The sequence below is a fragment of the Lissotriton vulgaris genome, chromosome 3_1 (genome assembly GCF_964263255.1).
Source record: "Lissotriton vulgaris chromosome 3_1, aLisVul1.2, whole genome shotgun sequence".
Taxonomy (NCBI): domain Eukaryota; kingdom Metazoa; phylum Chordata; class Amphibia; order Caudata; family Salamandridae; genus Lissotriton; species Lissotriton vulgaris.
In genome coordinates, this window is record NC_141689.1 from 2,084,266,875 (window position 1) to 2,084,293,387 (window position 26,513).

Here is a 26,513-nt window from a genome sequence, read left to right on the forward strand (position 1 = left end):
CCTAAAATTAGGGTCAAATTGAGTGTACATCTGCACCATACTTCATAAATAGCTCTCAGTTTAGTAGGATGTCAGAATGAGGCCTTCTTTCCCAGTTTTCGCAAACCCTTTTCAGAAGTATTACATTTTATTTCGACATTTCACTGAGAATGTACAGATGTAGGAACACATGTTCTCAGAGGGGTGGGAAAGTAGTGTCACTTTGCCTCTGTTAAGCTTTTTCTGGCCTTCTTCTGATTTTTCTTCAGTGGAGTCGATAATCTGAGATTCAACTGAAAATGCTATGTATTTTGCTGGCATTCACCAGTCTCTGCTAGTCAGGCAGTACACCCAGAGGGTACCACAAGCTGGTATCGGGGTATAAGTGTGTTTACTTGTACATCTTGAGGGTTTGGCATCCGACCAATATCACTTCTAAAGCTAAGCTATACCCACACCCGGTGATCCTACTTCTAAATCTCCTATGGAGGACATGGAGAATGTTGAACAATATTGTGGTTTGTTTCCAAGTTGTCTTTGTGCAATCAGTGGACATGGATATGGCAACTTGTATATTGCCTACATCTGAAACCATCGCTTAGGGAACCTGTAGATGTCTGGTTTGCTGGTAGAAAATACATCAACATGGTTACTGCCAGAATGTCTTTTCCACACCTGCCTTTGATCTAACATTTCCCCTCTAGGTTGTACTGGGTTTCAAGCCTAGCAATCAAGAACTTTTGGTAACAGTGAGCTCAATGCACATAGGCGGGCCAGTTGATACCATTCCAGTGGTCTTACCTCTGTCCTTCCAGAATGTTAAGCGACCTGTACTTTCCATGGACTGTAGGCAAGTTTACATTTTGATCAGGACTTTAGTTGACTTTTAACTAGGAAAATTATTTTTGTTTCTTTGTGTCTGGCAAAACCCATACTCTTTAAGAATCTAAATGTTCAGGTTCAGTGAGATGAGTTTCATTTGAATGTTAACATTCTCCATATATTCATAAATATAATCTCCACAATTTCTACTGTGTATTTTTGACTTCAAGACACTTTTTACATAATCTAATAAGTATGTTCTCTATTTTAGGTGAACAGAGCACAGAAACATCCCTAAGAAAGGAGGTACGGGGAGGAACACAAGTAAGGAGTGAACATCTTATATATTTCTTGTTCTGGTATATTTTTCGAGACAAACCCAGTTTACGAAGAGGTCTGTTACATAGAATGGGTGTTCTGGTTATGAAAAAGGGCTCATTAAGGAGAGGTTTAGTCCCTCCTAGGACACTGAGGAAAAGGACCACATGAGGAATAGAGGAGAGTTATATTGATGGGTTTGACTTAATAAAGACTGAACTTTTCTCATATATGGTCCGGTGACAGAGGCAGGGGGTTTGGAAATGTAACCTCTACTCTGCTGCAAGCCCAAAGGGTAGAAGTCATGACTGAGTGAACTACAGTTTTCCTCCTCTGATTGGGAAGCTTTGCAATAATATTCTCATGTATGCGAATAAGATGAAGGCAACACATGTTACTTTATTAACTTGTGGACTGAAAGGACGCCTTGTAGCACCAGAACCGTAAATTGCACAAAGTGGATACAGGTCTGGTAGGGAGGCCACAGATTAAGACACCAAGATTCTGACTAGATGGAAGAGAACCCTCCAAGAACCAGAAAATTCCATCAGAGTGTAATCGGTGCAATAGCAATAAAATGTGAATCCAAAGGAATGTAGCAGTGGAACCTCATTATGCTAAAAGTGAGCACGGTGCGAAGAAGAGCTGTGTGGCACCCCGCTGTTTACTACATAGAAACTCAAAGGAAAATGTAGAAGGCAAACAGCTTTCTCTCGACTGAAAAAAGATGAAGAGCTAATCAAGGACTAAGGTCCTATTGTAGAAATCAAATTTACGGTAGCAAAGGTCAAATTTTAGAATTTGTGACCTCAAAATGGCTTTTTTAAATGCACAAAAACTGAAATTGAGGTTCAGTAACATGTTACCTAATTGCAATTTGGGTTTCAGAATGATATACAGAACCTGCATTTGGAAGGGGCGTGCAAAGGGCGTGCAAAGGGCGTCCATTCCAAATACCAATTCTTTAGCTTTTGTATTAATATTGAAGGACCAAAACTGGGTCACACAACATTAATATTTTACCATTGACAAACGTGAAGGGCCCCCCACTGGACCCCCTATCCCTTGTGAATGTCACTAAAAACATTTTTACGAGTAGGTTGTGGTCTCAACTCTTTTTTTCTTAAAAATCTTTTTTATTGAAAAGAAAACAACATAAAACAATACAAACCAAAACAAGTGCAGTAAGGTGCAGTGATAAGGAATTACAATACTGTCAATACTAAAAAGCAGTAAAAGACAAGTCGGTACATTGGGTCATTATCACAATCATCCACTTAGTAGGTCTCATCATTCATTAACATTTTTACAGAGTCTCATGATCAGAAGACATTGGTAAAGCATCACTGAAAGGGGTATATGGTAGACCTCTATGATCGTTCCATAGGCCCCATATTTTTGTCCATTTACGTGGGCATACCCTGCTCTCATAGACAACCCTCTGCCTGCATACACCAGTCCATATCGATTTTCCAGATAGTATGACGTGGCTTAGCCACTCCCTTCCATGTTCTGGCAACATTGCGCTTTGCCACCATGCAACCCAACGAAACCCATAGTCTCTGTGTTCTTGACTAATCTGTGGCATCCCAAATATTTAGTAGACAAAGCTGGGGACGAACTTCAATAGGAGTATGGCAAACCCGGGACAGAGCAGAGACAATCTTTCCCCAGTATTTTTTAAAGGAAAGGGCATCCCACCATTGGTGTAGATAGGGACTGGTATGACCACAACCTCGGGGACAGGCTGGGGAACCATGAATCCCCATCTTAACGAGCACTGAGAAAGTGTAATATGCCCTGTGGAGAAGTTTAAGTAGTATCAGCTTGAAACAAGACCGATCGCCACCTCCCGGGGTGAAGCCAAGGCCTTCCTCCAGTCTTCGTCAGTTATGTCCCCTACATCGTCCATCCATTTAGTACGTAGACTATCTTGAACGTCAGGCGTGTTAATAAAGATTTTACAGTAGGTCAATGAGATGGCTTTTTCTGGAAGGTAATTGTTCAGTAGTCGATCTTCCATGGGGAAGGAGGCCGGCAGGACAGAACCCCTATTGCTTCATGTAAAGCGTTGCGAACTTGAAGGTAGTGAAAGGTTTCCCCCCTTGCAATTGATAGTCTTTCTGTAGGTCGCTAAACGGGATGGCCCTCACCCTCCGCCCACATGTCACCAACCAAATCCCATTTGTCGAACTCTGGCTGTTTTGACAGTACACCCAGTTGAAAAGACTTCAAGCAACGGAGTAACTTGCGTGATTTTACCTTTCCAGCCTAAAGCTGCTGTTGCCTTGTGACAGAGGGAAACAATGGTGGATGTTAGGGTGTGTCTGGGCGCGTGTTTTGTCCCACCATATAGCGGCCTCAAGTAAGTACCTGGAAACATATTATGCCTGTCCATCCTATAGGCAGGGTCTGTAATGGGTCAATGCGTCCAATGATTAAGGACCACTAATTGTAAGGCCCAATAGTAGGATCTGATGGCGAGCAGGGCGATGCCACATTGTACCAGCTTTTTGTAAGCTTGGCAAAGGCGATTCAGGGTGTACCACTATTCCAGAGCAGGGTGCGTACCTCGGATGCAACTGATTGAAAGTAACAAGTTGAGCTCATTTTCTTTCTTAAACGCATCCCATTTTCCTATTGGAAAACTGGGGTGCATAAAAAAAAAAAAAAGATTGCTTTATTTAAAAGCAATCACAGAGATGGCGTCTGCTGACCCCCGAAGGCCTCCATGCCTAATGCATTCGGTTAAAGTCGGGGTGTAAATTGCATCAACTTCCACTGAATCCAATTTAGTAAATTTTGAATAAGAAATCAAAAATTGCAAATCGGTGATCATGCAATTTAGGATTTCTTAATAGGATTCGGAGCACAACAGGCCCTAAATCCATAATTCCCTTTCAATGAAGTCAAGGACTCCTAGTAAAATGATTGTGGTGTCTACATGGCATAAAGTTACAACAGAATCAGTGCCAAACTGCAAGAATCTAAGACTCCACAGATGTCATCAAGCACTGATATCAGAACTGTTTGAGTCCCATTGGCTCATGTAAAATACCCTGTTTTTTTACCTTGGTTACTCAATACTTTAGTCAGCTGTTAGTTTATAAGCAGCAGCTTAATTACGACCTTCATGTGGGAATAAGGCCAGAACTGATTGAGAATCTGGCAAAGAGAAGCCTCAGTAATATCTGCTCCTAAGTTTAAATACCTAGCTTGGCAAGGGTACAGTGGAGACCCAGAATTTATTTCAAGAAAGTGTTGATAATACGTAAGATTTTTCTCTCCCGGCACACTATCAGCCTAGCCTGTGTTAAAGCGATACAAAAGGGGATGATGGACGGAGCGTTTGAGCAAATCAAACGCTCACCCCCAGTCAACTGATCTGGGTTTAATCCATCACCATTCTTTAGCTCACTCAGCCACCACTTTTCAGACATGGCCATATGCAAATCAGTCTGACCCTGTGCCTCATGGGAACAGTCCAGCCCGAACTGCCAAGCCATGTCTTCCCTGGACCGGAAACAATCATCCTCGGACCGGTTTCGGATTCATAATCCTCATCAGCCAGGCTATCTTGAATCCAGTGGCCAAGTGAGCAAGGGACTCACGTCTGAGCATACCCTGCCAACTTAGGGCGAACAAAGCGATACAAAAGGGGATGATGGACGGAGCGTTTGAGCAAATCAAACACTCACCCCCAGTCAACTGATCTGGGTTTAATCCATCACCATTCTTTAGCTCACTCAGCAACCCCAGTTCAGACATGGCTATATGAAAATCAGTCTGACCCTGTGCCTCATGGGAACAGTCCAGCCCGAACTGCCAAGCCATGTCTTCCCTAAAGATCTATTACACCCACTACATAACCTACCACTACATCACAAGGTAAGTATATAATTACTGCTCATAATTACACCTATCCTTACACTAAGTGGTAACCAGTCATCATAGTGCTGCCACCACTGTTAGCCCTCACTTTGTGTCTGTCTTGAAGACACACAGTAATGTCAAGCTTCTATGACAACAAATACACATACTACACATAAAAGAAAGCTTACAGTTTCTCTTCTGTTGGAGTGTAAGCCTAGGCGAAGTTCAGTATAGTTATTATTTACTTACCATGTGATACTGTGATGGACTTGTGCATCATATTGGTTAATATAGAGTCACTGACTGCTATTCCACCTGAGCAGGCTTACTCTTTAAGAAGCAGATCTTTTGGACTAGGCTTTTAACCTTTAAGAAATGGTTTGCTTATTAGGCTGACTCTCATCTTCGCTTTTATGAAGGCCTCACTAAATATGTTTAAAGGGGGTGAAGCAATGACAATAATATTGGATTAGGGACTGTTTTCATTACCTGCGCAGGAACACAGCAATTGGATGTAATCTCATATACCATCCTGTGACAGAAGAACATAGCCCACCCTTAACTCGCCTTTTGTTTTCATGTTTGACACCTCAGGTGGTTACATTCTCACACATGGGTCACTTGAGCACAACACCACCAACTTACCAGGTTTTGCTGCACCATACTGAATCCAATGCATTTCATATCACACTGGACATCCACTAAAACATATTCAGAGTTTAAAAAACGTTGCTGTATTTAATCATTTGTGGTCATGTTCCTGTTCATGGATAAATATTGGAAACTGCATACATTTTGAATGATTAACACAGTGCAATAAGACTGCCTTCTACATTTGCATATTGCTAAAATATTTCAGAGGGAACCACTTTAGTTTTGCGAGTATATGCCCTGGTTCCTAGGAATACATGTTCACCCATTTTCCATTGCATATAAATAGGCTCCTGCTATACGGCGCATGAAAAGAGATTAAAAGCAAAGAGAGACTAACCATGGACATGAACTACGGCAATGAATAGGCTGACTAAATCTAAAATAAGAGCAACTACATTTTGGTAAGACCGAGACAAATTAAGGCACAAATTGAGAAAACCTGTGCATAGTAATTATCAGGACCAGGTCAAAATAAATGTAGTAACTAAGTATTGACTACTATAGAGTGGAGAACTAGACTATAGAGTAGACTTAATCAGCTGGCACTCTTGAGTGGGTTATGAAGCAGCCACATGACCAAGTGTTATAGTCAGCGGATAAGGAATCCAAAAAATTCCTCAAATAGTGAAGGAAGAAATATGAAGAAAGACTAAATAAGAAGGTGAAATGGGGCACAAAAATAAACCTTGAGCATGACGAAAAAAGAGCAACACAATCCTGGGCAAAGTGAACTAAGGTAATCTGTGGTGGATTCCTCACCATCTGAGGGTGGCTGTCACCATAGCCAACTTTATGGTGTTGAGGAATGTTTATAAGACCCAGAGGCACTATATAGGACCCCACCCCTCCATCTACAGAAGGGGAACAATTGCTAGTGGGCATGAACCAGCTGCGAAGGTTGCTGATGCCGGAAGAGCCTGGCATCTCGTGAAACAGTGAAAGCGACTATACAGCTGAAGGAATGGTTTAGCTGGATGAGACCAGTCCCAAGCACCGTGCCTTCAACAGGGTGTTGTTGAAGAGTCCCAAAAATATGTTTTTTGTTTTTTCTTACCGAACATCCTTTCACCATCAAGCCGCATATCCATTAGGGAAACAGTACGCCTCCAGGAAATCCAATGCGATGCTTCGAGGCACATTTATGTAAGGTGATGGCAATAGTCATAGAGCAGGCAATCGTTTAATCTGAACCTATACTCTATTTCATAATTAGCTTGAAAGCATCAAGGCAGTTGGACTTTGCAGCAACTGCACTTGAATATATAACACAGCTGACTTCCAGTCGGGCCTCCATTGCTCTAGTGTGTGTTCTCTGTCCTCAAAATCTAAAGTAGCATCGTCTCCGAAGTTGTGTTAGCGTCTCATCCCGTCCTCAGGTCACCCTCCACTATATCCTCTCCACACCATCATGGGCTCCATTCTTCATATGTGGAAGGACAAAAAGAAATAACATTTCTCTCTTTTGTTTTATCTGTGTACCATATTGTTACTTGTGTCCAGATCTCCACCTTCACTCTGCAATCTGACGTCAACAGGTTCAGATTTTCCCAGTCACTCCTTCCAGAGAGCTCTTCCTAGGTTGTCTCCCTCCATAGCCACAAAGTCCACACAAGAGAAAAGTGCATCATATGCGGTCAAAACAAGGCATTGTTGCAGTGCATTGGTGCCCTTTGTCACCAGTAGATTATGGGATGCACGGCCAGTCTCATGCAACTTCAAAGCTCTCGCCTACAACTAACATGGTTGAAGCAATGGGGTCAGTACAGCGGCCAGGCATCTCTTAAATCATCTGTTGGAAGAGCAGGCCTCGACCCTCTGTTGGTCATCACAGATGTAAGCCTGAGTCACAGGCACAACCCATTCCACAAATCCTCAGCCACCGATGGTTCGTCCTTGCGGCAAAACCAGCTCTAGAAACCCCCACAGGTGGCTGTACATAAAGAAGGAATCACAGAGTGAAAAGAAAGGCAGCCCTCCCATTTTTGTGTTTTACGATGTGTGGGTATCATTTAGATAGATCTTGTCCTGTGTGCAGCCACATCAACCCAATAAAGAGTATAGCATGAAGAACTAAAGAGTATGGATTTTCTGCATAGAAGTTTAAAAGAAGAGAATGAAAAGAAAATGTTTTGCTACATTTTGTTTACGTGGCAATTTTCTTTTCCGGCCTAGGAATTTTTCTTTTTTCTTACAGTGTCTGCTGACTCAAGAATACGAAATTGTGATATAACAACTCAGCCGAAATATCACAAGAAAGGGGCAAAGATACTCCTATGGGAATAAATAATTAAAGTTTATTAATTATTTTTTAAACAAGTAAAATATTCTAAAGCAAAATAAAAATGTAAACTAATTTTAAGTAATTATTAATAATCAAGAACTAATAAAAGCTTACACCATGTTAACTCATCAATGTAAATGTTTTAAGTTATTAAAATATATTAATTTAAAATTCTTCGTTTTTATCATCATTTAAAAAAACCCTCACTAGCATTTTAGTGTATAATACATTTTTAGCCACTCCCACTAGACCCTCCCACATTTACTACAAAAGAACGTGTACCTACCTGTGCCACGCTGGCAGAGATCTCTGCATATACGTTTGTGAAAAACATTTTGCAGTACATGATTGGAAATAATTTACATGCTAAACAATGCAATCGGTGAATAGACTGCTTAGATTCAGGTTTCACTATATCATATACTTACTATTTAAGCATCAAGATGCAACTGTGGTGTGCGCTATGAATGATCCCAAAAATCAATATACAGAAAATAAACACGCCTTGGCTTCACAAGAAAAAACACTGCCTATCATCAACAGCCCCTAGACTAGATATGAGGAGGGTTGATGAGTGCCATCCAAGTGTAATGAACTTGGGCCAAACATCAAAGGACTCAATACTTGCCATCTATTCTCACTTGGAATTTCTTCATTTACAATTCTAAAATGCTCTGGGGAGACATTTTCTCAAATAATAGCAGGGTGTAAAAAACCTGCGTATATCAAAAAGAAGTGAATAAACATTTGGACGTCCTGTAAACTACAATGAAACATACCCCGCGGTTACTCTACCAGTGAGCGAGTCTCCAGAAACAAATGTGGAAATAATCTTACAGGTCACCGTACAAATTTGTTAGCATGCACATTTCATCCCTAAGAATACATGTCCCACACATAAAATAGAGTTATAGTTGAGAACAGAAATCCAAAAATCGCTAATATTTGCAAGTTTTACTTAGGTTTGTAATTAGGGCTTTAATAATATGTGGCTTGTATGGGAGCACGATTACTGAATAACTAAAAATGTTGGCATAATACAAAAATAATTCATTTCGAGTACACAGTACTTACGGATGTCAGCACTGATATAGAGTCTTTGAGATTTTGTATTTCACTGTATTGTCTCTTTATTTCATTCTGTAAAAAGAAAGAAAAAGAACAAACTGCATCAGTCTGTCTGGATCAACAATGCCTTGATGTTTAAAACGGATTATTTTCAACAGGGTACGTTTCTGCTGTGGTGGTACTAAGCATTTGGCTTTTGCCACATTCATTTCTCACTTTTAATTCAAGGAATGGCTACACAGACCGAACGGACTATTAGATTTAAATGCCTAAAAACAAACTCAGTAGGCCAAGGGAGGAATTAAAAGTCTTCAGAAACACTCAATAAGTCTTCTGATATTGTAAAAATATTTTAATGAAAAAACAAACCTTAACGTGAAGTTATTTCTAGTGATAGTTACAACTCATTAGCATACGTTTTAAAATAATCTCAGAAAGTCATTGAAAAAACACTGTTAAAATGGAGTTATGGTGGAGATTTTAAAAAATCACTAACATTTGCCAGTTATACTAAGGTTAAACAGCTGTACTGTATCAGGTATTTAAGTTGAATTAGAAAATAATTTTTATTGTGTAACTTCCCTACAGTTCAATTTACACAGCCATTGACTTGTCACTCATGATTGGAAAACCTATTTTCCATATCCACACATATTTAAAAATAAATACAGACTGGAAAACTTCTGGCTTTCTATCGGTATTTATCAGTAAAAACAGAGAACGTTATTTAATATACATAACTGACACACCAGACAAGCAAAATATAACCCTTACACCAGATTGAGTACTCATGATCTCACCTTCGGCACATGCAATTACAAATGTTGTAAGTAATTTCACAGACAATATTACAAATCATGTAAACCTTAACACTATGAAAGAGATAAGAATGAATGAAGCATTTTTTATTGGATTGAGAATTTACTGCTATTTAATTACTTTGTGGTTTTAGGTATTCTTGCTGGGATAAATATTGTGAGTTCATAAGTACTGCATTTGATTTACAAGTTATGTTGTGCATATCTGTAGTGCGAGTTATGGACTGTGGGCCTACCTGTAACTTTTCAGTGCTCTTTTGGTTGTAAATGGCAACCATAACTCTAATTTATACATGTTTCTTTCAGTACATTTTTAAATTTGTCTAAAATGTTTGTTCACGAATTAAAAGCAAAATTAACCATAACTTAAACTTCGTTTTTATCCGTTGTTTTTTTTTAACGTTTTGTGATCATATATCAAATGCTAAGCTCCCTGTGTTCAACCAACCATGGGCAGCCAGCCCCCACTGGGCATGGACTTTGGCCATGCACAGGAGGGATAGGGCACAGGGACTGAACTCATCCTGCCAAGGATGGCCATCCCATGCTGCGCCACTCCTTCTACCCAGTGCACCAGGAGTTGGTGGCAGGCCTTGCTCCCAACACCCGAGAGAAGCCATAATGCACTGAATACTTTTTTTCAATTATTTTTTAGGATTCGCAGACCTGGCACTGAATTCCCATATCTTGGGGCCTTAGGAGAATCCAGAATTTGTGAATCCAGTGACACAAATCTTTCCTTTATGTGGCCCTCCCACATGAGCCTGAGGGTCAGGGTAGGCTCACCCTGCACCCCATGCCATTTTTCTTTTTATTCTGCCCAACAAGGTGTACGTGCACAGCATTGGGTACCGGTGGTAGCTATAGCAATTTTTCCTGTGACAACTAGCCAGATTTCACAATGGGTGACAGGAGAAAGAAGTCCCTAATCCAACTGAGTGTCTTTATTCTATGAATTGAAGTTGCAACGCCTCCATAGATCAGAAGATCCATGGAGGGTCCGTGAATGAATGGTACAGATATAACTGAAACGTAACCTCTTCAAGTTCTATTTGAAATACAAGTTTGGCTAGTACAGTTCAACCATTGTCTATGTACTGTGGAGCAAAGAATGCTATGGGAGTTAAAGTGAGAAATTTCACTTTTGCAACCTCCTTTATTCTTAGGGCCATGCTTGATGGACGTGCAAGAAACTTGTCACAATGAACCCAAACTGGCTGCACTTCTTTTAGAAAGTATTCTGTAGATTTGTTGAACGGCCTCAGAGTTATTGGTATAACAATAAAAGGCTATTCCATGGAAACTCTGACCTAAGCATTACAATAGAGGTGCTATTGCTGCATCTGTAATGTTTACACGGATAGTCCTATTTCCAGTGCCTAGCTAGGAAGCAATAGAGTACTGTACACAGCAATACATTGCATTTAGGAATAAAGCATGGGTGAGTACAGAGGAAGTCAAGACAGTGAAGGGCAGCATGTGGGGACTCTGGTTGCTGGAGGAACTGTAAGGATTTTTGTTGAGGGTTACTTAGAGAGTTGGGTCTTTAGTTTCTTTATGAATTGTAGAAGCAAATGTGTGAACCAGACTTGAGAAAGCTTGGCTCATGGGTTTTCTCTGTTTTCACTTCTTGGTTTGGAGCCATGTTGGTTCTTAATTCTATGTTAGTGATATAGCAGATTTTGCAGATGAATCCTTCAAGAGGCAGCCAGTGCAGGGTGATCATGAGGTAGTTTAATTTTTCTAGTCCTTGGATGAGACAGGTGGTGGTGTGTAGGGAACCCTTCAGCAGGCAACAGTTTATAAGCAGGATGTAAGCATGCAGGAAAGTTAATTTATTTTGGTGATTAGGCAGCAAGACGTGGATTGTGGTTATGAAGTTGGCTTCTTAAAGAGAGGGCTTTACCAGAGAGATAACATAAAATGGTTTCTGGGTTGTTCTGAATATGTTTCTTTAAGGAGACAATGTCAAGCTAAAATCTGAATCCATCAGATTTCAGATCAGAAAATAATTGTGTGTATGTATTCTGTCTGTTGATGTTCAGAAAGAAGGGGGTTTGGTTTGCATGTAGACAGGCACTTGACTTCTGGTTCTGTATGAGTATTAGTTATGTCTGAAGTTGTTCTATGTTGTATGAGGCTAAGACGTTCAAGCCGATTTGTAAGTCACTGGTATATTGATGGATCTTGGTACCAATGTAGCTTATAAGGCTCTAAAGGGTTCTATGTAGAGTATCAAAATGATGGAGCAGTGGATGATCAATAGACCACTAGCAGGTAACTGGTAGCATCTATGATCTTGAGATTACTATCTGGACAGTTAGATATATCTGTCTGAAATTCCCATGTGACTTTAATGGCCAACAGTATAGGAAGCAGAGAAAACATCACAAGAACTACCAAATATAGATAACTGTTATAGGTGAAGAAAATGTCACTGTCAAAGACATGGATGATTGCATTTTGTAATGTTTTTACCTAGGATTGCATTAAGAGCATAAAAAATGATAGTGACATTGTTTTTTGATTGTGAGGTAGAGCTTGGTTACGTCAGTTTGCTTGAAACGCTCTTAGACCCTATTTGCTCATTTACTAAACACGTTTTTAAGATTAAATGTATGTGTGCAAATACAGTAATCATTAAACTTTATGAATTCTCAAAAAGTAAAAACGGAATGTTTTCCCCAACACTGCCAATGACCATTTCCGGGGGAAATGAATCTTTGGCTCGCTTTACTAAACCTACTTCTGCAAAAAATTCTGATAACTATTTTGAATAGTGCTTTTTTAAGGTTGTTTTTCTATAACTTTTTTATTACCTTGGCTTCCTCAATTTCTGCATCTGCAGTCTCAAGCACAATTTCTTTGTCGCGTTCTAGCTGCTGCGCAAGCTGGTCTATCTCTGTCAGTTCCTTACACAATTCTTCATTCTTGGTGCTCAAATTGGCAACTTCACTCGTTACAGTTTGCCTTGTTTCGAGAAGCTCGCTCACTCTTTTCTCAAGGTCTTGATTTGCTTGTTGAAGATATTCGACCTGGAACAATATATTGTGATGAAAAATAGAATTTGATAATATTAAATGTAGTACTTTCACATTCATACTACAGTTTTTATTAAATATTATACACCACATCTGAAATGTGTTGATGAAATGCTTAACATCATTAACAGTTTATTATTCTTTACTTGCATTCAGTGACCAAGGGGAAATGCCAACTGGTGTGATCATAATGTATGATTCAGCAACATTCACTACTTTCAACTTATTATCTCCATACCAGAAAAATACTTTAAAAACAGGAAACTTTGTTAAACAAAAATGGATGCCAAGCCCAACTGCATCCAAATGCAAACATAAATGTTCCTTACAGTAATTGAGGCAACTAAATAAAAAAATATTATCTACTCAAAAATACACCACGCTCCTACCACATCACGGTTTGTTTTAATTTTAGATTAGGTCTATTGAAAAAATGAAAGGACCCTTTATTGATGCTGTCGAGCAGACTGGTCTAGAAATAAAACACATGGGTCCACACTCAGGAGTCTTCAGCATTTTAATCATAGCACAAAAGTACAACATCCCTCAGCTTGAACAAAGTCCAGATTCCGGCTAAGGAACTATGAGCTTAATATTCGAAGCCTAGTTCATAAACCACTAGGAGCAAATTGCACACCGACTGGTTTATTAACAGGACTTAAATCTGCATTGTGACCGATGAACCAGTTAGACACGTTGCAAAATGCGTATTCACACTTGTAGAGTCGCCTGCCTCATGAATAATATTGAGGAAGGAGGCATTTTTAGATCCCCTACAAAGGACATCAGACCTCCATTCCTGCATTCATACTCTCTTTATATGAATTTCTTTTTACATCGATTGTGTTCCATAAAGGGACAAGTGTGGCTATAAAAACAAAATGTGGAAAACATCGACAATGGCATGCAATGGTGTCCTGTACCACTGCCTGCAGTACTCAGGACATCTGATAACATTTTTGCATCTCAGCTACTACCCCAATTCGGGTGATGTAAACTGAGCAATAGTTTGCGACATATATGAGGGAATTGCCACTTGCATGTGACCTCATAACTATGATTCAAAAATGAGTGGCAAGAGCCTTTATGGGAATTGGAAATAATTTTAGATTGTAAAATGGCTTTTTTACATTGCATAAATGTGCTCCACGGTGGCAAACCCTCAGATATTGCAATCACAAAGTACCTAAGTATTCTGGAACTCTAATAGATAGTCACTGGTTAGCCTGAAAATCAGACATGGATCTAGCTTTCTTGGACAGAGAATGTTATAATGACTATCAGAACTCCAAGTGTATACAACTTCGTTTTTCCACTTTGAGCAAAGACTATGGAAGTAATTTTGTATTAACTGACATATGGTAAGAAACACTACAAATATGCAGCTGGACAGACAGCATTTATCAGTCCTTACCTGCAGATTCAAATGCGCGACAAGTTTCTCATTACTTCTGTGTCTTGCTTCCAGAGAGATGACATCATGAGAGCGACCACCATCCAGTGCTAGTCCCAAACGCTGAATCTCTCGGTCTCGCAGGTCAATCTTTAAATGTATGTATATGTCTACATATGTTAATTAGTTTCCATCTATTATATTTACAAATCTAAGGTAATATATTTTTTAGCAAGTTATCACAATAACAAAAATTTTGTTTCTCAACCTCAATATATTTAATGAGCAAAACTCATGTGTATTGCAATTTGAAGCAGAAAAAATGGACCAACAGTGATATAAATCAACCAATTATTGCATCAAAAAGACATCTTTAAAAATAAAAGTATCATAAGGCTAATGCGCACCAGAGGAAGCAAGTAGTAATCTAAAATAAACCATGTTCTTCTTAATCAGTCTGTTTTATACCATAAGTGATAATTAGGATTTACAACTGTTAGAGCTTAAACAAGCATTTGCAAAGCCAATGTCTCACCTATGCGAGCTCTATTGGCTTTTGTTTTAGCCATTTTGAACAGCAGCGCTGCTGGTGTAAAGCATGGCTAAAAGTAGAAAATAAAAACGCTATTTTTTTCTTTACGTTCAGTCATGTTGCACAGCAGAAACGCTGTTCAACATGTGCAATCAAACACTGACAAAGACAATAAATCTCGCATAGGCAAGACTTATTTGTTTGCCAGAGTCTGTTTTTATTACTAGCAGGAAGGTGAGTCAGGGATGCCTACACGGACAACAGATGATAGGAGGGGATGAGGGCAGGCAACAAGAAAGGAGGGAAGTTCAGTACGTGAGACAAGCAACACAACGAGGGAGGGAGCGACACAGAGGGTGGAAAGAGGTACGCAAGAGAAACACACTCTGTGGGGGGGCCTAACGGGAGGATAACAATATGATTTTAAAAAGTGGAATTAAGTAGCCAGCTGTGACCGCTACAGAGAGATTTTCCGGTCAAAACTGAAGAGACGGGGCGGGTAGGAGTGGAATTAAAAAGATGAACGAGATGAGAAGAAACGGGGAGGGGATACGTTAAATAAAACAAGAAAATAGCGCAAGCGCTATGGAGGGAGCAGCAGGCAGGGGGGAGTGAGGAGGGGAAAGAAATAGTACCTCAGTCCCATTGAAAACAGCAGACGGACACAGATTAACTTGAATTAATCTGTGCTTATTCCCTGTTCCTCAGAAATGATTGGAAATGATGTTGTGACTGCAATGGCCAATTAAGGAGGCTGTGAAGAAGAGTGACGTGCAGCCCACAAATAGGAAAGCAATGGGCGGGCAGCAAGACCTTTTTATTTTGTATACGATAGTGTCAAAAAAGCCAAATGCATTCGCTAGCACACAGGCTCCTTTAATCTGAAGTTCAGTGTCAAAGACTTTATCTGGTTCACCCAAATGTCCATCAGGGTTTTCAACATGGAGATATTATTTATTTAGTTTCACTGTCTTCAGTAGATGCTTGAAGGCTTGCCGGAATATTGTTACTTTGGCTGCACTGTTTGGCACTGCTTGAACACCCATGGCACTTTTGTCAAATGAAGTCTCTTTCTGCAAGGCATTCTTGGTCTGTTTCGCAGCTACCTTTCTTTTGTTAGTATATCATTTCTTAACTCAATCTTCCCATTATTTCTATTAGAATTAACCTTTTGAAGTTTCAGGTGCTAAACTTTACTGAAGGTCCTTACAATCTCTCCTTGATTTAATTGTGCATCTCTGATCTCCTCGAGCCTCTGAAGAGTGAGTATTGCTCCTAAGAGTGGTATCTTTAACAAGGCTTGATTTTCATCCTCCTTCTAAAGCTATAGAAACTCTTAGGGCCTCATTACGAGTCAGGTGGTCCAAGGACCACCAGGCTCATGGTGGGGTGGCAGTGGCAGATACAGCCACTGAGGCACCGGCGGTACGACCTGCCAATTACAACTTGAGCAGTCGGACCGTCCTAGGCCCGCTGGCTCAGCCAGGGGACTGCAATTCTCTGGCATAGGAGCGGCTGTCAGAGACTGCCATATGCTTGGCGGGCGGCCAGGGTCCGGCCAAGTATATTATGAGATTCCTCTCAGCTTTTCATGGCGGTTACACCACCATGAATAGCCGGCAGAGTGGAAAGAAAGGGGGCCTACAGAGCTCCCATGTGCCTCAGGCATATGTGGATGCACACATGGAACATAGCATGTGGCACCTTGTGTGCATGTAAATAGGTTCCTGCACGGCATGGACTTTAGAGTCCGTGCCGTGCAGGAACCTTGTGAGGCATTCACACTGCGCAGCCTTTTAAAAAAGGCACCACCACCTTTGAAAGGGCACCGCAGCGGGAACTGCCACGCCTGCTGAAAGGCCGTTATTTGGCCCCCAGTGTCACCATCTCTATATGAACTAGTCTTTCCTTTATGCAAGTTGCCTTCAAATTTAGATGTGATCAGTGAGAAATTAGGTTGGGGGGTGGGGGGACAAAACCCTACTCAAGCAACAGCCACTGACAGGGATAACCACATAAAATGACCAAAGTAACCTGTGCTTAACCCTCTGGTAGCTTGGTACATAAGTAGTCAAGCTTAAATTAGCGGCAATGTGTAAAGGATTTAAGTAGCACACACACAGTGATAAACTGGAAATACAACACAAGAAAAATCCGACACTGATTTAGAAAAATAGAGTAAACTTTCAATAAAACGGTATTTGTAAAGTGCAACACTCACACCTGGGGGTATCTGGGCACAAATAACAAATATTTTGACAAAACGACAAAGATCCGATCAGTAGAACTGGAGATATGCAAATTTAAAGATTTCAGGTATGTATTGCCCCTAAAAACTACACAGAACCACTCGAGGCTATCAGGTCATGCGCGACGGGGTGAAAGGCCGACCACAGTAGGGTACAGGGACTGGGTCAGTCCTGTTGAAAAAGTTACCTTCTCAAAGTCTGGAGCGAAGATCCCAGTTCACAGTGGAGGAGGCCACGAGAAGTGGGGAAGAGCTCTACGCATGGTCGTCGCTGTAGCACAAAATGGAAAATTCTTCCCAAACTGTCTGGCAGTTTTCTACAACAACTTTTATAATCTGTGAGTTAATGCCTCCACTGAGGGACATATGTACAGCTGGCAAAGCTGTAGTTTGTATAAAAACGAACTGTCTAAGCTGTCTATATATATGTTAATTAGTTCAATCAACATGTATGCAGTTGTTGCCACATTCTACCCATGTCTCTGAGCACGGGCGGTATATGTAGCCCATGCATGCAACGTTTGCCTCTCCAGAGTTAATTGACCCCAACAGATTGACCCTGCAGTATGCAAAAACCTGCTATTAAAAAATGCTTTGGGCTCTACATATGTGAGTGGAAATTCAATGTCATTACATTCAGTATATGCAGACGGTTGATTAGCCGGCGTATGCCTTGTGAAATACCGAGCGGCAGCTGCAGTTGTATTTATCACAACCCAAGAGTAGAATATGTGAATGGAATATATTTGGCGAGGCCCTATCACAAATGTAATCCTTCTTCCAATTAAAGGAACATTTCTTCGATTAAATTGTTGGAGAGTAGTTATTCAGGTACACCTTTGTGGAAAATCATTTTTATTTGCTAATCTTACTAAACCTCAAATAATCTAAGGGGACTCCTTTTGTCAGGAAGATAACACTCATCATATCTCTGAACATCGCCACGTTACGAATGTGAGGTACAACTACAGAGCACCGAAACGCTATAACTAGCTGAGGTTTTCTCAGAATCAGGCCCCATGTTTGTTACCCTAGACCCTAATAGCCTTACTAGAGAGGAATCCACACCATGTCAAAATTCCTTAAACACTTACCAAAAGATACCATATGGTTTATGGGCATAGATCATATCCCCGTCAATCCAAGAGGGGGAGATAGGCTAGCAGCCCTGAGAAAGAGGGAGGCCATGTGGGTCTGCAGATTAAGAACGCTTGAGTTCGGTCATAATTTCGCTGATGAGATGCACCATTTCCTGACATAATTAAACTAACGAACATCTGAGTTTTTGTTACATGCTCCCTTGTGCCGTATATATGTATCTCATTTCTGAACCTCATTGTCCCACTATTTCTTCAAGTGTATAGGGCATGTGCTTCTTTGTAATATGATAAATTTCCTATGAAGGATGATGTTTACATCTTTATATAACAGACTTAGACATAATTGAATAATTACATCAATGTTTTCTCACCTATGGTTACAATAATAGTGGAAATGTTAAAACAAGATTTGCCTCTTTCCTTCTATTGCAGTAATTATAAGAGATCCACAATATGTAAACCACTCGTCCATTGCAGATGCCACAATTGTAATTTAGATCTATTCTCCCTTGTATATGTTTTTTGTTGCCACCCCCTGTTATCCAGTTGCCCACATATTTATCCCCAGAAAATTTCATGATTGTTCCAATGCTTGTCCTGAATCGATCAATTGTTTCCTAGATATATTAAAATAATAATGAAAAAATAAGTGTCATCTGTATGTATGCTCGCCTTTAAGACTTCTTGTCCCCATTTTCTATGTGATTGACAAATTGTATTACGGTTATATTCATTACTGTATTTTACAAGACTCTCTATCTGACCTTCCAAGCAAATCGGATAGACGTAGCAGAATAACAGGTGGACATCATGTTATCACATCTCCCTCCTTTTATATATATAATGCATATTGTTGTCTTTACATGTGAGCTTTTTCATCCTGCCGATTGGCATGTAGATTCTTCAAGACATGGCAATACTGGGTTAGTCTGGTTATTTCTAAGTACTTTTACCCCAGTTGCCCCAATTCTGTCACATCACCTTGACTTTTATTATTCTCTATACACATTTATACGTTTTCATTATTTTTGCTGCCACATCTGTCTTCGATTTTTTAAAAAAATCGATTGATATTCGATACAATTTGAAGTTCAATTTACTTTTCTTGCACCTTTTTCTTAATGGGCACTCAATTGCCGGTTTCCCCAGAGGGATAATATAAATTATATCCCCCTTTGGACATTTATCATGCCCTCTGGCATGGGTTTCATTTCTGTGTATACACGTTACTGACCATTCCAATATGGCCGCCATTCCCGTATGGCACTTCATGCTTATATGGCATTCACACTATTTCGTGTGAGGACGTGCTTTTACAATACCCACACATATTTGTTAGCTAAAAAGGGATAATCCTTTCTGCGATAACATATTCTGCTCATTGCAGAAGGCTTTCGCTTTGACTGGATAGACCGCCGGCTTAATAATCTTTACGCCTCTTTAAGATGGCGGCCGTCAAGCAACTTGTAGTCTATACACACTTCCGGTGCCTCTAACACACAGGTGCACTCACTTATTCAATTTAATAGGGTATAAATACGTGCACCATTATGGGTTGCCACCATCAGGTGATATACGGACTGAGGGTGCGCTGCTATTGGGATCAACACGACAGAGATCGTACGTCGCTTAGCCTTCCTCTCGCGGTAAGCTTATATGTTCTGACAGGTGGTTGCTCCAGTCCCTGGTCCCCCCTCTTCTGGCCCTCCTCACTTGGTCCCCCCCCACCCCCTACCTCCTCCGTCAAAACCCTGGGTATAAAAATCAATGATCAACTCACTATGCACTCCCAGGTGAGCTCGGTGGTTTCCTCCTCTTTTCTATCCCTCCGCACTATCCGTAAAGTCTCCCGCTTCTTCTCCTTCACAGCCCTGAAACTTATTGTACTGGCCATGGTCATCTCCCGTTTGGATTATGCCAACGCTCTTTACCATGGCATGCCAGCCTATAGCGTACGTCGTCTCCAGCTGGTCCAAAACCAAGCGGCCCGCTTGGTATACAACCTGACGAAATCCCATCACGCCACTCCCCTCTTGAAATCCCTGCACTGGCTCCCTGTGCGCGAACGCTCCCTTTTTAAGGTGGGCTGTCTCGCCTTTCAGGCCCAGCTAGGCAGGTCCCCTGCTTTTATTTCCTCGGAGATCATACCTTATGTCCCCCCCAGGGAACTTCGCTCCTCTTCTCACCACCTACTCACAGTTCCTCGCTTCCGTCGTAAGAAATGGGGAGGGTCTAAATTCTCCACCCTCGCCCCTGTGTTCTGGAACTCCCTTCCGATGCAACTCAGAACTTCCAATCAATACCAGCCCTTTCGAAAGGCCTTAAAAACCTTTCTTTTTTCCAAAGCATTCCCCTCATAAATTCTCCTCATTTTCTCTCCCCGCTCCATGACCTCAGAGACTCTGCTTACTGTAGCGCCATGAAACCTTTGGGTGTACGTGCGCTGTATAAATATTTTAAAATTCAAAATTCAAATTTAAAATTCAAATTCAAATTCAAAAATTCAAATTATATGCTAATTTATTGGCAGCTGAAATTACTCCTTTGCCTGACTTCACGGGGGCATATTAGTCATGTTGATTTTTAGATCGTTCGGTTTTCGCTAAGCATCCCTTCAGGGTTTTCTAACTGTGTTCAGATAATACATTGTTGGGAGACGCACTGTTTTATGTGTGTTTCCTGTTTTCTGTTCTGACTATTTCGTATTCTTGTTTGGCAGTTATGTTCTAGTTAACGTGACATGAGGGATGTATGTTATCGGGATACTGTGTGCTCAAGAGTTAAATCTTCATTCCTTTATTCTTTCTAAACACAGTCGCTTCTTGATGTTATTGAGGAGGGAGGGACTCCGTTACATGATTAGATGGTTCACACTACACTACACTTGATTCTGGCTTCTTATGTTTGGGGTATCATTCATAGTTGGAGGACTCTTTTATAATATGAAGTCCACGTAATAACGGTGCACTATATTTGCGTTTTACTGTTTATAGAGTCGGCCGAGTTTCAAGGAAGGTTCAGAGACACATACTAGAATGTCGATTGGAGACGTTACTTTATAGATCAGGTAATTATGCTTTCTTTATAGTACAATTTCTGTTTAGCGCGACCCGTAGATTGTCAATTTTGAACATGCTCCTTCCTTTCTTTCTTTAGGTTAAGGTGCACAACCTCCTGTTGGTGCACCTCATATATACTTTTCTCTGTCCAGATCAAATAGGACTCATATTGTTACTTCTATATCAAGGGTAAGCGTCATACACCCAGTGTTTTGCATGGAGTTCTCTTTTGTAGATGCTAATGTCCCCCTAGGGGAGGGATGGTGATTTACATAAGCGCCCTCATTTAAAGGGAGACAAATCACACTACTAGCAGGGACTATATTAGGAGGCTATACCTAATAACTTAGTATAGATTATCGATCGACAACATGGAGCCATACTCTTCAGATTATGAATCTGTCTTCCCCTCCTTTTTCTTATAGTGAACATCCAAGCTCAGCTTCTTGCTTATTTTGAATCTGAGATTCGCTCAATCTGGAGGACAGAAATAATAGGAATATCTCCAGTTACTCTTGCTTTTTAAAAGTGAGTCATCCACCCCGCTCTTCCATTATTATGTTTCTCTTCCCCTTTTTATTACAAAGTGGGTCTCTTCATGTCTATATATCTGGAGCTTTCCCTTTTCAGATTGCACAACGTTTTCAGGATTAGAGCCTCACTGTTTCTTCTTTTATGTTTTTGGAATAGATTCATTTACCGACTCAAACTACAACAGAGATCACCATACTCTTGCCTTCGCTACACGACCGTCCACACCGTCGAGGAGTTACCATTCTTTTCTTGGTATGTGCTTTTGTCCTCACTAAATCACTAACTTATGTAATTGCCATGTCTTGGTCTCATGTCCATTTATTGTCCCATGATGCTATTTGGGTTAGTCTCACAGCCTTTTCATGTATGACAAGTTTTTATATAAATCTCATATAAGATTTTGCTGTTAATCTTGTATATACTTGTACATTGGAAAGTGCAGTAATGAATATTCAAAAGTAGAAAAGGTACCCTTTTTTTCTCCTTTTTTTGGGGGGAGGCCATGATTTCTGGCCTTTTAAATGTAAAACTATGTACATTAAGACTGTTTTTGTTCTAACAATAGCAGAAATGTTTTTTAACTTGTGACTATTGCTGCTCGGCTGAGCTATAACATAGTTCATGATTTTAATTGTATGTTTATATGTTCTTTCTTTTGTGTAATACAGCCCTGAAGAAGTCCCACCTGGGACGAAACGCGTCGGCTGTTAGTTTCTTTCTATTGGAAAAATAGAATCAATCAAAAAAGATTTTTGGACATTACCTTTTGTGTCTTTATAATAAGTTTATTGTCTTTTCACAATTGTGATATATGGTGCACCTGTGCTTATCAATTCAATACCCTAGAGAGTTGTTGAAGGCCGGCCAACTGAAAGTTACAAATAGAACGTGAAGCGAGTAATAGAATGGATAATTGTATATTAGGGCAAGGTTACTCCACTAGGTTATTTTCCAGCCCATAGTACGACTTAACACAAGTGTCAATAAATATGCAGTGAACCTGGAGTGACATAGAATTATATACCTTAATGTTGTACCAGGTAATACTATGAAAGACATGCCTGCTGTTTGTAAACTGAAATGTTATATACAAAATGCCAATAAAAATATGTTTGAAAGTAAATAAATGTCTAATTAGAATATTAGGGATATTACTCAGAGCATCATTTGATGAATCAGAATGATAATAAACGTTAAAGAATACTTGAAAGCATTAGTGCAGATGATGTTAAAACTAAAAACGAGGGCATAATTTTGTCATTAATAGATTCAAAACCATTCCATGGCTGTTTTCTTTATCCCAGAACACTAAACTGTAATCTAAGTAGACTCTCCCTTAGCTTTCACAGTAATTATTTTTAGTAGCTCTGCGAAATCAAGGCAACATACCAAGAGACATTAATAGGCAAATAGGCATAGTTGTCAGCACCAGCAGGAGCAGAATTCTTCATGCCAATTCTCCTATGGTCTATGAGAGAATTCACACTGCTCTTTGGGATCTACAGTTGAGTCTTATGGTCCAGGATGGACACCCAGGCTAGCTGCAGGCTTCAATCCAGCTGGATTCCATTCAACTCCAGAACTCCTGACCATGAATCACTAAGGTCAGATTTTTATAGATGGACACCACTATGGAGTTCTCCTAGGCTCAGATCAAACTACAGTATTGTCACATCAGGTTCTGAGCAGTATGATCAGAGATTAAATTATCTCAAAGTATGCACAGGTTTAGAAGTGCCAAGAATATTCTATGACCAGATGAAGACCTCAGCTTGACATAAGGCAGATCATGATACAGATATGACCCAGGCATGCTTTTTCTCATTAGCACTGGTGTTCAATCTTGATTGGTAGTGACACCTGTATCGTGTCAGCACTAGAAACATATCCAAGGATGCTTTCATATTCAAGATGCTACCGGCACATGTCCTTGTTGATGGAGGTTGGCAGGTAGTCAAGCTCTATTAGAATAGCAGCCAAAGTAATGCTTTGAAGCCTCGGAAAGGAATACATGTACACTGAACTTAGCTAGCAAGGAGCAGCAAAGCTTGGCTAAAATTTTTGAACTACTTCCCTTTCTAATAACACTCTATGTTATAATTTTTAACACTCAGTTTAGTAGTTCAGTAGAAAATATCTCACATTCACATTAGCACAAGGTTAATGCGTAGTGTATAGTAGTTTGGTGACAAGGTGAGTTTAACCTTAACAGTAAATAATGTCACGCAAGCGAAAAATGTTGTGGGGGTCAAAGCAAACAATTTTCACCACACCTGCTCACCCTTGGTTGCTTGGTATAAGCAGTAAGGCTTTGCAGAGATAAAACAAATGTTGTACACGTGAAACTATAGAAAATCAACAAATAAATAAAGGAATTAAAGTGTGCAGGCCAATTTAGTACAAAGATAAAAGAAATGTAAACTGTAAAACATCAGAAAAATGAAGTACTCTTGCAATAACAAAACAGAATCCATATAAAATCATGGAAAGTCAAAACTCAGCATTAGCCATCATGGAAAGTCAAAACTCAGCATTAGCCAACAGGATGTGCTAGACCAGGATCAAGGCAGCCTTTGTTGCCGACCCATGATGCAGCATGGTTGAGCAAAAGTTGTGGCAGGTGAACATTTTTTTAATTTTTACTTTTAGGAGGTCAAAAACCTGCAGGAGAGCAAGCTTGGGAGCTAGTGTAATAGAAAGCTCAACATCCCTTTTTTCACATTGATGGAGCATCCTCAAATTTTCTGGACAAACACTTTCACCAGGACAGCCTTCAAAAATGTAACTGGGATGGTTGTATGTTTTTCAGGAAGGCTTTGCACCATGGGCCAGCCCGCCAGAATATAAAACGTTTGCACAAGTTTTATCAATTTATTTCTCCCAACTGAGAGGACATGATTTTGCCCTACAGTTGGATCCTAATGGTATCTTTTCAAAGTCTGAAAAACAACCACTGAATTACCAGCATTCATCTTGAAGCCTTAGTGGTGGAGTGAACTGGTGGAGTCAAATTTCATATAATCTAGTGGCTTCACTGAGACATTATACAAAACCACTACACAAATCTGCAGTTGATAAACCTGAAACAATAAAAATTTGAATTGTGTTGAAAAATAGAGGTCAAATATTTTTATATTACCTGCTTTGTAAGGTTTTTAATTCCACGTTCCGATACCTCCAACTTTTCTCTGAGTGTTACTACATCTTGCTGCAGTTCCTGAATTCTGCAACATATGCAGACATAAATTAGATCACTTTTTGTCAGGGATAAACAATCATTTAAAAACCACATTTGCTAATGTCACGTATAAGTGTTTGATAAATACACTTGAAAGAAGGGGTTCTGCAGTATGCCTTGAACATTTGGGTGTGACTCAATGACACAGTCAAGAGAAGCATTTTCTGTTTAGGTACTGAAAAAATAAAATAGGATTAATAAACAGTTATTTACCTTTGGTAATGCTCTTCCTGTAGAAACTCTAACTCCAGATTCCTTGACCTTCTAAATACTTCTCAGAAAATATAAAGCAGTACTCCTGCACACTGAAAGAGGGCATCTTGCGGCTCTGCACTGACATTGCTCTGGTCTGTAACTGATGAGCATGGCCCTATATAGAGAACACCCATGTGCAGTGACATCAGTTGCTTTTTCCACGCCAACAGAAGCAGATCTGGAGCTACCTCTGGTCTGAGATAACTCTTTTGAATGAATGAAATTTGAATTTGTATTGCGCGACTTAACCCGTAGGCATCAAGGCGCATCTGATGGAAACAGCTGATTGATCGGAGTCACCCGATAGGGACGAATTACAGGTAGGACTCTGCGAAAAGCCAGGTTTTTAGATTCTTACGAAAAAGGGCTAGAGACGGCTGACCCTTTAGGTCAGCTGGAAGCGTGTTCCACAGTTTAGGGGCAAGGGAGAAGAAGGCCCTCCCTCCCCACCTGGCCTTGGCGGTTCGGGGAATAGACAGAAGGTTTTTGTGGGCCGATCGCAGGGCCCTGCCCGGGGTATAGAAGGACACGAGAGACGCGATGTCCTCAGCACCTAGGCCGTGAAGAGCACGGTAGGTAAGGACAAGAACCTTAAAGTTAATCCTGGCCTGCACGGGCAGCCAGTGGAGGTATTTTCTAATCCCCGAGGCAGATGTACGTCTGGGGGCATCAACTACAAACCTCGCCGCTGCGTTTTGGACAACTTGAAGGCGATGAATAAGCTTTTTACTTATGCCAAGGTAGAGGGCATTGCAGTAGTCCAGGCGAGGAGAGATGAGAGCAACTGAGACCTGTTTCCGGGCGTCAGGGGAGAGGTAGTGTACGAGTTTCCTAAGGATCCTCAGTACACCACAGCAGGTGGAAACAGTCTTATTGACTTGTTTGTCAAAAGTAAGTGTAGTATCGACAATGACCCCCAAATTCCGGGCAACTAGGGATGGCTTGGGGCATGTGTCAAGGGCCGGCGGCCACCAGTCTTCCGACCAAAGATCTTGTTTGCCACCAAAGATGAGGACCTCAGTCTTTTCCCCATTAAGTTTGAGGAAGTTGGAGGTCATCCAGCCTGCCACTGCTTCCATGCAGTTCTTAAAATTTAAGGCCGTGGACTCCACAGAATGAGATAGGGAGACCATGATCTGGGTGTCGTCAGCGTACGACAAAACTTCCAGCCCGTAAGATCTAACAAGTCTTGCAAGTGGGGCCACATATATGTTGAAAAGTGTGGGGCTCAGAGATGAGCCCTGTGGGACCCCACATTGCAAAGGCTTGGCAGAGGAAAGGAAGTCGCCCAGTTTAACCT

General features: G+C 40.6%; 1 protein-coding gene and 1 long non-coding RNA gene across 3 annotated transcripts in view; one reads left to right on the forward strand and one right to left on the reverse strand.

Moving 5' to 3' along the window:
- Positions 1 to 26,513, reverse strand: part of CEP135 (centrosomal protein 135) — a 434,096-nt gene that overhangs the window by 311,300 nt on the left and 96,283 nt on the right. Inside the window, exons 6-9 of the mRNA XM_086962622.1 lie at positions 24,860 to 24,944; positions 14,269 to 14,397; positions 12,633 to 12,848; positions 9,002 to 9,067 (exon numbers count right to left, since the gene is read on the reverse strand). Of these exons, the coding sequence (XP_086818748.1) occupies positions 9,002 to 9,067; positions 12,633 to 12,848; positions 14,269 to 14,397; positions 24,860 to 24,944 (496 nt within the window). The remainder of the gene's footprint in view (positions 1 to 9,001; positions 9,068 to 12,632; positions 12,849 to 14,268; positions 14,398 to 24,859; positions 24,945 to 26,513) is intronic.
- On the forward strand, positions 19,602 to 22,837 carry LOC147728832 (uncharacterized). Of its 2 annotated transcripts, XR_015309395.1 has the most exons (6): positions 19,602 to 19,773; positions 21,121 to 21,194; positions 21,284 to 21,375; positions 21,612 to 21,714; positions 21,877 to 21,972; positions 22,389 to 22,837. It is a non-coding gene; the product is annotated as an uncharacterized LOC147728832 (long non-coding RNA). The 2 variants fall into 2 exon arrangements; XR_015309396.1 differs by lacking the exon at positions 21,612 to 21,714 and having other exon boundaries at positions 19,603 to 19,773.